This window comes from Dunckerocampus dactyliophorus, chromosome 13 (assembly GCF_027744805.1).
Source record: "Dunckerocampus dactyliophorus isolate RoL2022-P2 chromosome 13, RoL_Ddac_1.1, whole genome shotgun sequence".
In the NCBI taxonomy this organism is placed as follows: domain Eukaryota; kingdom Metazoa; phylum Chordata; class Actinopteri; order Syngnathiformes; family Syngnathidae; genus Dunckerocampus; species Dunckerocampus dactyliophorus.
In genome coordinates this window covers 15,203,013-15,215,196 of record NC_072831.1, presented here as the reverse complement: position 1 = coordinate 15,215,196, position 12,184 = coordinate 15,203,013, and the positions used below count along the sequence as shown (strand labels likewise).

The window sequence follows — 12,184 nt, the reverse complement described above, 5'->3', positions numbered from 1 at the left end:
GCAAGTTGCAAGTTGCAATTTGAAGGAGGTGAGAAACACTATCAATCTGGCCAAGATGTATGAGAAGTCCGCATCAATAATAACATCCATCCATTCGCCATTTAGAATTATTTAGGATTGTTTTCTGCATGTAAAACTACAATTATTCTCTATAAAATGTGTTTTTTTTAAATAGATTTTTGGCTGTTTGGAACAGATTCATTGGATTTACATGATTTTCTTCGGGAAAAAATTGCCTCAGTTTTGGTACGTTTCTGTTTTTGTCGAACCTTTTGGAACAAAAAATCAAGTTACCACTGTAAATTACAATTCATAACCGTAGAAGGTGATTGATACCTCAGAGATGTGTGTGTGTGTGTGTCAGAGGCAATACTAATACGGTGTTCTTCAACTCTTACAATAGTAACTATGGTAACAACATGGAAGCGGGTCCTGCGAGTTTAAGAAACATTAAAAAAAAAAAGAAATCACCCCTGGCATGTTGTCCTCACACACATCTACAAACATGCTCTCATGCGCCCACGTGTTGCTCAGTATATTGGCCCGGCCGGTTCATTACTCAGAGGCTGTTTACTGGAAGAAGGCTAATTCACGTGTGGCCTATGACTCACCCAGCTCTCCTTCGTTGGCTCATCAACATTCAGACCTGTAGTATTTGGGGTAAAGACTGACCAGCTCTCCTTCTTTCTTTCTTTCTTTTTTTGTACTCAGGGCCTCTCCCATCCACTCCAGTCATCCTCACGTCTGCTCATTAGGCAGCTCATTTTGTCTGACTGAATCAGCATCAGCCCATTAATTACACCAGCTCTTTATAACACAATAAGATGTTTAATCAGCACAACCTCTACGTATTGACTTCCTGTCTGCAATTAGGCCTTCGTAAATAACCCGCGGAAGCCAGACCTGCTTTGACTTAAATGCATTGATTGTCATGCTCTGGTTGCATCCCGTGGGCACGCTCCTTCCGAGATAGACGCACACATATACAGATTGAGAAAGCTCCATGAGAAGACAAACTGCTTGGAAGCTAAAAGTCGATGGTGTTTTTGACATGTATTGTCTTCAACAGCCTTGCGATTACAGCACTCGGCAAGAAACTCTGATGGCGAAACAGGCAGCTACACTAGAGGAGATCAAGGCTCTGACAAATCAGGTACACGCTGACCCGCCTTTGGCATTTTTGCACGGCACATCCACAGATACCTTAAGCTCATGCCGCTGCCTCTGAAATGTTTCATTTTCCTTCACAAAAAAAAAAAAAAGCACACATCTAAAATCGCATTGCGTGGGCCTGCTTTTCCTCATCACAACGACACTGTGAGATTTGTAATTTCACAATGCAACCCACTGACATACATGCGTATTTGCAACACAAACTAGGCCATCGATTACGCTGTCAACTGCTGCCATCTGCGTGGTCGCTGCAACGTGACACATTGGGTTTGGTTGAGAAAGTATAGGTGCAAATGATGTCAGAGCTTTGTTGTGAATTGTGGAAATATTGGTAAACAAAAGCCACTGGGCGGTTGTGGACAATGACGTGTGAAGGCCAGATGGACAGCACATCTCACCAGTACTGGGTTGAAATTCAGAGAACAATTCAAATGAGGCTGAAGAGGTCGACTGCAAAAACAGTACCCTGCATTTATAGATGAAATTCTGCACTTACACAGTACTATATGTACCTCGTAGAGGTAACTATTAAAGTTCATGGTTGGATTTACAGCAGCAATTATAATGCGCATTTCTGATTCAGTGCCCTTATCTGCTTTTTAAATCTACTTTGAATGACCCGTATTCAATATCGAGTGCTTACATTTAGTAAAAACTCCTGAAACAACCCACAAGCACACAAGTTTAAAACATAGGCGCACGACTGCGTGCCCCAACAGAAAGAGAAGTGACAGCCGTGGGCGGAAACAACGTAGAAGTACACAAACATCGTATTAAATAGAGAAGGGCACTGAAAAAGTCTTTAATGGACTTCATTACTGATCAATTTATGGCTTTATTGTAACTTAATTATTATATATTTAAAATGTTTTTGTAATAGCATTGATGTCTTTCTCTGAATGTTCTGATCTCCTGTTTTGATGGCCTCACAGTCAGGAGATTGAGGGTTTGAATCTCTGCTGGAGCATCTCTTTGTGGAGTTTGCATGTTCTCCCTGTGCTTGCATGGCTTTGGTATTCTGGCTTCCTCCCGCATGAAAAACATCCATGTTAGCTTAACTGGAGACTATAAATTGTCCATAGGTGTGAAAGTGCGTGTGAATGGTTGTTTGTCGATAGGTGCCCTTGTGAGCAGTCGTGGGTGATAAGCTCCAGCTCACCCGTATCCCTAATGAGTACAAACGATAGAGGAAATGAGAAAATTTGACCTGAAACAAGGAAAATTTGGCAAGTCAAATGTTCTGTTGGCAGATTCTTTTGCTTATTTTAAAAACTATATCTCGGATTTAAGTACACATTACTTAAGACAGGGGGGTCCAAACTTTTCCAACCAAAGGCCGCGTACTGAAAAATCAAAGGATGTGGGGGCCACTTTTAGATTTTTTAAACAAAGAGATATGCAAAGACATTTGCTATATTTTAACAAACAACATCCTGCATCAAAAAATATTATTAGTATGAATAAGCTATTTCTCCCTACGTTATGCTTTTTTGTTTATTTTTCCATATTTGCTGTTTTCACCGTATTTTCCGGACTATAAGTCGCACCCGAGTATAAATCGCACCTACCAAAAATGCACAATGAAGAAGAAAAAAACATATATAAGTTGCACTGGGCAATAAGTCCTGTTTTTTGGGGGAAATTTATTAAATTTGGGGGGGGGAATTATTTTTTTAAAATCAGAGACCAAAGAACAGACATTTCATCTTGTAAAGGCAAGTTATAGTAATGACAATAAAATGGAGAACAACAGGCTAAATAGGCGTCTGTTAACGTAACGCGAATAGGTGGTATGGTCATGTAACATATTGACAGTTAACTGTAACTATAGCCTATTCATCTATATTCATCGCCTTGGCACCTACCTGGGTGTGGAGACGTGACTGCACTGTTGAAAAGCACGTTGTTCAAGCACCCATTTGTGAACTTGTTCCTCTAGCTGTGGGCATCAAGCTTTTAGCCCGTGTTTAGCTCTTTTTGATTTCTTCATTACGGTTAGAGTATCCTCCGCTTTTCTTTATAAGCGCCTTGTGGCGCTGTGAACAGGCACACAGACAGAACAACGTCCAAACCATAGAAGAAGAAAGAACACATGCACATAAATCCATCATCTTCTGCTTAGTAGAAGTGGAATTTCTTCTGCGAGTCATTATGGAGTATAAGACAACAAAATATCAGGAGAATGTCGACTGAGGGGAGTCATGTCTGTCGAAATTGTAAATTGTTGTAAATTTTTTGTGGTACAGGAGTGATAGGAGTAGCAGACACTGGCATACAAGCCTAGAGCGCCCTCTCGTGGCTGTCAGTGTGGAAAAAAAAACATATATAAGACACTCCGGAGTACAAGTCGCAAGACCAGCCAAACCATGAAAAAAAGTACAACTTATAGTCTGGAAAATACGGTATTTAATTTTTTTTTACAAATATTTCAACATATCCGTTGTTTTTTTCTCTTAATATTATGTCTTTTTTGTCATAAGATTTTGACCTTATTATCGTACTATTATACGTTTTTTTTTTTGTTTTTCATAATATTACGACTGTTATAACAGAGGCTCAACCTCCCATGGCCCCTGTCATGTTGTTTGAGTGACTCAACAGTGGCTCTGCTGGTTGCAACAAATGAGTGCACTCCAATTTGCTACCATTAATCAACAATCAATTCCACACAATTGACCAAAAACAGATTAATCAAATGTTCTGCCTGTCCGTACTGTCAAACATTACCTCTCATTTAGTATGACCCGGACTGACTCTTCTCATTATCAGTTCAAAGGGCAGCTAACGTCACCATTGCTCCTTTTACTAACCTTCTTTGTTTTCCTTGTTTAATGTTTTATCCACCTCTGAGCTATGCCACTGATGGTCCGGCTCACATTGGCGCCAGGCCGCTAACACTGCAGTCAAAATGGCAGATATTTGATCATTTTTATGACATACTGTATCAGACAGCACCCAACTCCATGTGTTCTTTCTGTCTAGACACCCATGACATGTACCCTTCATCAGACTTTTGTCTGAGAGAGTGCTTTAAAATATTTAACTTGATGTGTAAATGCATAAAATCATCCAATAAAGCACCCGAAGGAGACAAGAAACGAGCACGCCGTCAGCCTTGCCTTTAGTTTAACCTTTAACCTCCATCTGTGTGACTGCAGCTTAATCAGGAGGCACTGAAGGAGCACGAAGATAAAATGAGGTCTCTGTCAGCTGAAGTGAGGCAGGCTGTTAACGCTTGTGTGGGCGCTCACTTCCCTGAACTCATCGACCAGGCTGCCGCCAATAAAGCTGAGGGGGCAAACTTCTATGGAGATGTCTTTTTGGGTTAGATTGTTCCTCAAGCGTTTGATTCAGCCCAGAAGTCTCTATTTTTGTGGTGCGGTGTGTTTTTGTGCATTAGGACTTCTTATGATGATTTTAAGGTTTCTATTCTTAAATTCTGTTATACAAAAAAAAATAATACAGTGAGAATATAGTAGAAATTAGGACATTAAATTCAAATATTATAGGTGATTGTAAAAGAAAAAAAGTTGTAATATTATAATCATGAACATATACTGTTTATGACGAAACTATACTCCACACCATGACAAGGAGCATGGCAATTTTTCATTTCATATGTGGCAGATCTCTCATGAGCTGCTGTGGGAATTCTGACAGTCATTCTTTAAAATACGACTTTATTATTGTAATAATACAACTTTATTCTCATATTTTACAAGTTTTCATATTACAGTGTAATACTCCTTTGGGTCATTTCCTGCTTTTTCACACGTACGGTGACAGTTAAAATGCCTTTTATGTCTGCGTGCCCAAATAACAAATTCATTAACAACATAAGAGGCAATGGCAAAAACAGCGAATAATGGGTACACTCATAAAAAGCCTTAAGCCTGGTTTTGATACACCAAACCCTACATATGCCTTTGACAGTTATTAAACACATTTTAAATTCTCTTTCCACTTTTAAATTCACTTACTTATAAATGTGCAGTTATGCAACATCACGCTTGTCCAAGCATCTTTGCAAAAGTGTCCCCTGGGCCGCACTTCAGACACCCCCGGTTTAAACTGTGATTTCTGTACCGTGGAGGAGACTGGAGGCAAACCCAATGACACAAACTGACTCACATCTTAGCGTATTTCATTCCAGCCACTGACATGACACATCCAAACTGCGCCAAGCGGAAGAAAAAAAGTAGAATAGAATTGAGTCACTTTAGAATTGAGTAAATCCAGTCCTCGTGTCCCTTTTGAGAGCTTGGTGGACTATAATGTACATATGGTCATCATCAGCGTGCATTGCCGCCTGCTGTGGCCATTGGCAATGTTGTTTACATTCACTCCTCCCACCTTTTGAATGTACATGACTCATCATCAATAGGGAGCAACTGACTCCTTTGATATCAACGTTATACTCAAAAGTCCACTTTACTCTTAATGGTTTATGCAGCTTCTTGCTTGATTTGTTTGCAAAGTACTTCCTGTAAATGGCCACATGCGCTGGGTCAGTTGTACATGCAGCATAACCTTTACAATATACACTCAACAAAAATATAAACACAACACTTTTGTTTTTGCTCCCATTTTTTATGAGATGAACTGTTTTCCATATACACAATATCAGCATTTCTCTCAAATATTGTTCACAAATCTGTCTAAATCTGTGATGGTGAGCACTTTTCCTTTGCTGAGATAATCCATCCCACCGCACAGGTGCGCCATATCAAGATGCTGATTAGACACCATCATTAGTGCACAGGTGTGCCTTAGACTGCCCTCACAGGCGCACCTGTGGGGTGGGATGGATTATCTCAGCAAAGGGGAAGTGCAGTTCATCTCATAAAAAATGGGAGCAAAAACAAAAGTGTTGGGTTTATATTTTTGTTGAGTGTAGTTCTTGTCTTGTGATAAATAAACGGAACTGCTTAATCTGTGATTTCATTCTTCATATTTGTGTCATGTTTGTTCAGTAGTCTGTCTGACCTTCTGAAATGCTGACTCTTGCAACTTTGGCTCCATTTTGGGTTATTGAAGTGAGAAACCCCTGCGATTGGCTGGTGACCAGTCCAGGGTGCACCCTGCCTCTCTCCCAAAGTCAGCTGGGATAGGCTCCCTCATACCCTAGTGAAGATAAGCGTCATAAAAAAAAATGGATGGAGGTGCGAAACACGATTGAATTCAAGAAATAACTTAGGGCAAAACAGGAAAATGGTGTCTGTGTGGTGTCTCGCTGCTACATCATGTCCTCGGGAACAGTCAGATCAAGAAACACGTCTTCAATGAAGGTGAAAGTAACTAAATGTTCATTTATGCCTTTCATTCATTTATATGTATTTATACATTTTTCATGTATTTTTTGCAAGTAAAAATATATTGTAAAGCTGTAAAAATGTGTTTTGTGTGAACATATTAGTCTTTGTGGAACGGATTAATTGGATTTACATAACTTCTTATGGGAAGTCGGACATTCATCTGTGCTGCATGGATGGATATATACAACATATATAGGCCACACCTTTCTATAAGCCGTGAGGATATGGTATATTTTCACAGAAAGACACACTATAAACCTTGCAATCCTACCTATACTCGATGTTCCAAGCTTCACTTGTTAGTTCTGATGAGTGAGACGTGAGATGCTTTTTTTCATTGGAGTCCAACAGCTACCATGGTCCAAGCAGAAGCTTCAGTAATTCTACACTTGATCAAACTTACTTAAAATTTGTCAGATTAAAACACGATGTGCAGTGCGCCAAACAAAAGGAAAGCCATCACCATTAAATTGAAAATGAACATCATGAAAAGCTCAGAGAAAGGAAACATGGCCACCAATATCGACTTTCTGGTCCCAACCGCTCGACTGTTGCGACCATCATTAAAGATAAAGATTATTGAATGCTAGAGGCCTCATGGGTTCTGTGCACTGAAGAGTTTTTCCTTCCAGACTAGCCTGGGACAATATTTTAAGAAGGTAGAAAGTCTGCAAGACGACTGTTTTTATAACCGTTTCATTTAATTCTTCTGTTTAATCTTATTAGTGCATGTTATATGTCTTTCTTGTGTTCTGTGTACAGTGTGAGTGACTTAAGAGTTAACAATAAGAGTTAATTGGTTAGTATTGGCTCTTATTCCAATGCTCTGACATTTTGCCCTCACATGTCCTCACAGAACCTATTCCCGATGTAAGTTTTTAAACAATATATCATTTATACAATATATTTGAACGAACAACAAAAAACACAGATATTTATGAAAATAAACATTGAAGACAACTAAAAAAATAATCTCATCACGCTAGTATTGCTCCAACATCGATCGAACCCTGGTATCAATAATATTGATATTTGTTTCGATCCGCCCACCTCTGATTTACAATGTCAGAAAACCGGGGAGGACGCCGCAACTGGCATATGCACAATATGGAAACCTCAAAGTGTCATTTTTGCACCTCGAGGCTGTTTCATAAGGCTACAAAAGTGCAGCCTCCGTCTGTGACTAATGCACAAACGCAACCACGCTCTAACTGGAAAGGCATTAAGTAGAGTGCAAAGGTGAAAAGATTGTAAAATACATTGTGCATATCAACAGGTTAAAAAATAGATATTTTAGTTTGCATCGTAACATTTATACAAGTGAAAATGCACTCATTAAGAGAAAATAATATGAAGATGCTCTGCCAAGGCCGAATCCCACTTCTACTCCTTATCCTTTACTCCTAGGCTTTGCACTTTCACAGGAATCAAGTGGTGTCCCAATTCTCCTTAAATGGAGAGGTAAGGGGGTAAGTGCGAAGGGGTGTACAGCCCGAGAAAACCAAGTGTGGTCGGGGACAAGACTTGAAATGAAGGGGTAGGCGGAGCTACAACACCCGCTGATGAAATGGCAGGGCGGAGACCGAAGGAAGCATATAAATGTAAGAAATTACGCATAATTATTGATTTTCACAGTAATATCACTCATGTTTTATTAGATATTCAATTATTTGCTACTCTATGTAAATATTCGTCATGTTTTGAATTGTTGGTTGTCGCTAGTTAAAACTAGCCGGCTAACAACTTCACTGCGATCTACTGCATTTCATAAATGATTAGATAGCGACCACATTAGCATGTTAATTGTAAGTTGTATTTTAAAATTGCTCGCTAGCAAGGGGAATCCACTGAAGTGCACTGTGATGTTCGTGTTTTATATTATCGCTCATGAAAAGCAGCACATCGGTGAAATCTGTTTGCTGTGTATTATAGCCACCCTAGTCCAACAATTAGATATGTTTATTGTATTCAGCATACAGTATGGATGGTCAGGAAGTGGGCTAAATAAAAGATGTAAACAACATGACCATATGTGGACAGCACACCACATTATCTAATTTTATTCAACTTTTGGAATGTAATGTTGTCCCATCTACAGTCAAACTTGTCTATAGCAGCCACTAGAGGGAGACTTCAAAAGTGGCCGCTATAGACAGGTGGCCTCTATAGACAGGTTTGAATGTTGACCAGTAGAGGAAAAAAAAAAGAAAAAAAAAAGGGTGGGGGGATAATGTTGACCAGTAGAGGGCACTGTGTGACTGCGGATAAAAGTTGTACAGCACTACTAGGCTTGTTATTATCCACGACCCACAGAACAAAGCTGCGCTAGTAATGTCTTACGCTTGTTTTTAATATTTTACTTTTTATACGGCAGAGTGTCAGTACAGCTTTAGATCATCAGGAAGTGACGGGAAGTGACGGTGGGCGTCCCGAGCAGGAGAGCTAGGCTCAGTGCTAGCTGTGAGTTTCGAGAGAGTTGGGAAGTGTGTTTATGTTGGCGTGGATGTAAAGTCCTGCAGTGTTCTCCGCTGTTAATAAAGCCATTAAAGTGCATCGGCGACGTGAGTCTCTCCTTCCCCACAACAAGTGGCATTACAGTATTGACACACATTGTGCACATTGTCTCACACCAGGAAATAAACGGTGTCACTTGTTACAGGCATTGCCTGGACAGCTATGTAGTGGGGCTTGTTTAACCTTTGGCTTGTGGGCAAGCAGGAACGAGAGACAAGACGTGTGTGTGTGTTCTGAGATGCTCTCTGGTGGTCGCGTTCAATAAATAAAGTTGGCAGAAGCAACAGGAGAAGTTTTCTTCTTTGCTTCGGAGCTGAATAACACTGACAAGTTAACAGACTAGTAGCGAACGGAAAAGAAGACTGCTTTTTTTGTGTCGAATACAGAAGATGAGGAGTTTGATGGATTTGTGGATGAGGATTGATCAAAAATAACGTGAGTACATTCTAAAATACTTCAATTAAGTACAACGGAACTCAGTTTTGCTCCCGCTGGCTTTTTAAAAACATATGCTAGCATGGTTTTAGCGTGCAAGCAGTATTGTATTGTAGCGTCGCTGGGAGAACGTCCTGTTCCCAGTCTACTTTGCGGTAATGTTTTGGTGCAAATGCTCTTAAAGTTACATGTTTGACCAGGAAATAGCAAGCTCAAAAGAAGACGGCTTTTTTATGTGGAACAACTGACAGTTTGTGTGGATCTTGTGAATGATTGTGACTGAGCTAGGACTCAGTAATTAAAGTCTACACACGACGCCTTCATTGATTGAAAAACGAAACTTTTTCGTGCATGAAGCTTCTACTTGAGTCGGTAATTTGGCCACTATATGCGGTCAGATATTGACCTAGGGAGACAAAATGGGTGGCCGCTGGCTGCGTTGGACAGGTGACTGCTATACACAGGGTCTATAACATGTAAATTTGCTGGGGGGGATTTTTCAGTGGCTGCTATAGGCAGGTGGCCATTCTATAAAGGTGGCCGCTAAGACAGGTTTGACTGTATTTTGTTACCATCACTCACTATATTTGTTTTCAGTTCACTATTACTATACTACTATTGCTATTATTATTGTATTTACAATGAGTTAGTAGTTGTAGCCCATCAATCATGCATACTGTATGTGTCATCCCTGCAGGAGATGCTGAGGCAGCTGAAGTCAGCCCTCTGCTACACCACAAAGCACTCCAGGACCGTTCAAAAGCTGCAATTCCAGCATGAACATGTAAAATGCAACAAAATGTCATTCCGGACTTTCTTACAAAAGAATCTGAGAGAGAACATCAAGGACAGGAGTAGAGCGAGGCCAAAACAGAGAGGTTTTTAAACCTTGAAAGAATGCTTGATAGGGTTTAAGCATTTGTTGATGTTCAGAAAGTTTGTTATACTGTGATTTCTATTTGATACGTTTTCTATTTTTAGAAATGTTGTTACAGTGCTGGTTGTTAGCTGTTATTTATTAGAGTTGTTTGATGTTTTGCAGTAAATGTCACAGTTTGTAAAAAAAAAAAAAAAAAAAAGTTGTGGTGATGTATTCACCTTACTTTATGGTAGGAAACATTTATTATGAACAGTTGAATTATGTCATCTGCCTATGTCACAGCCGGCAAGTGGTGAAGGGTGATGATGTGATTCAAGTGGTGTCCCATTTCTTAGTGGCTTCGTCCCCTTGGCCCGAGGTTTTGAGGGGAAGGAGAAGGGGCAAGGCGAAGGGGAAGGGCTAAAAGATGGAATTGGGATTCGGCCTAAGTCTCAAGGGGGGCTACGAAAACACTTCCTCACAAAATATATCAGACAAGCAGCTACTCAAAGTGATGTGGAAAGAAAAAAAAATCCTTTTAATGATAAATTACACATTTTTTATTCCAATGTGCAGATAAATGTCATGGCTTCTTGCTGTGCACATGTAATTTGTTCCCACCAGATCTCAGCTTCATACTCGGTACAATAAATAACAGCGACAAGGCAATGTCCTCGTCAGTGAGAGCCACTTACTTCGTCAAGTGTTGACATACCATTATGGATTTTTTTTTTTGTAATGAACACAGCTTTTTCCTTGACTCACCAACCAGAGCAATCTGGCCTGGCCCTATACTTCCTGTTGTTCTCTTTCATCGGTACACGGTTCTTCTCAATCAAATGACTTGACTGACATTTAAAATTGGACTGAAGATGCGGACAGCCTCGTGTGGGAGACACAGCTTGTGCCTGAGAGTCCCGCCACCTCTTGCACAACACAGAAGAACTGTGAACTCCTCGAGTGTGAAACGGTGACTCATTGGGCTCATCGTTTTACATAAAGAGGCTCCCCGATAACTTGTCTCATACCAGCTGGTGTAAGATGGCACGAGAAGGGGTTGGAACCAGGCGACACTTTGGCCACACGCTGACACTGGACAGGAAGCCAAGTAGAGGAGGAAGCACGTTTCTACACATGAATTATAGTGCAGACAAACAGAAAACTCAAGGCTGACTGCTAGAATAACAGCAGTGCATGCACATTTGGAGGGAAAAATAGACTAAATTGTATGATTGGATTTGTTCAGCACGAAAGCTGAAGTAGGCACTAAGAAAAAGGGTGACTCATTCCCGTTGTGTACCAGTGATGTGTCAGTCGTGAACGAATCGGTCCTAAGAGCCGGCTTTTTGTAAGAGCCGGCTCGCGTCGTTTTCGTTTTCCTCGTCTTTTTTTCTGTTGAAGGTGAATGTCATTGGTGAAGATGTGTGGCAGCGTCTCTGTGTCCACACTGAGCAGGTGGAGGGACGGGGTTAAACACATGCTGTGGTGCTCTTAGAGCCGATACGTTAGTGAGAAATTAGCATGAAGAAATTTGACCTATTTTGACTTACTTTGTCTATTGAGATGGGTCTTTGTTTTTGTATTTTATTTATAATATAATATATTTTTGTAGCTCCTCATTGCCGTTTAAATAAATCAATTTAAATAATAAACATTTCATATGTATTTTTTACAGTAGTAGTCCATTTCACACAATACACATCATTTGGTAATTAATTGATTTAAGACAACAAAAATCTGAGGAACCGCTTGAGAGCCGAAAAAAGATACTGGCTCTTTAAAAAGAGTCGAAATTTCCATCACTGTTGTGCACCAACATTAATCAACAAACACAAATCTTTTAGATTTAGTTTACACAACTCAAACATTACTAAATGGGAAAAAACGA

At 40.1% G+C, this 12,184-nt stretch overlaps 1 protein-coding gene across 4 annotated transcripts in view; it reads left to right on the top strand.

The window, feature by feature from the left end:
* Positions 1-11,865, top strand: part of plcb2 (phospholipase C, beta 2) — a 32,273-nt gene extending 20,408 nt beyond the window's left edge. Inside the window, exons 31-32 of one of the 4 annotated variants that reach the window (XM_054797397.1) lie at positions 1,070-1,153; positions 10,135-11,865. In XM_054797397.1, the coding sequence (XP_054653372.1) occupies positions 1,070-1,153; positions 10,135-10,323 (273 nt within the window). In that variant the 3' untranslated portion in view covers positions 10,324-11,865. Of the gene's footprint in view, positions 1-1,069; positions 1,154-4,331; positions 6,037-10,134 lie in introns of those variants that run through there. The other 3 variants (XM_054797394.1, XM_054797395.1, XM_054797398.1) reach the window with 3 other exon arrangements.
* Positions 11,866-12,184: the final 319 nt, after the last annotated feature.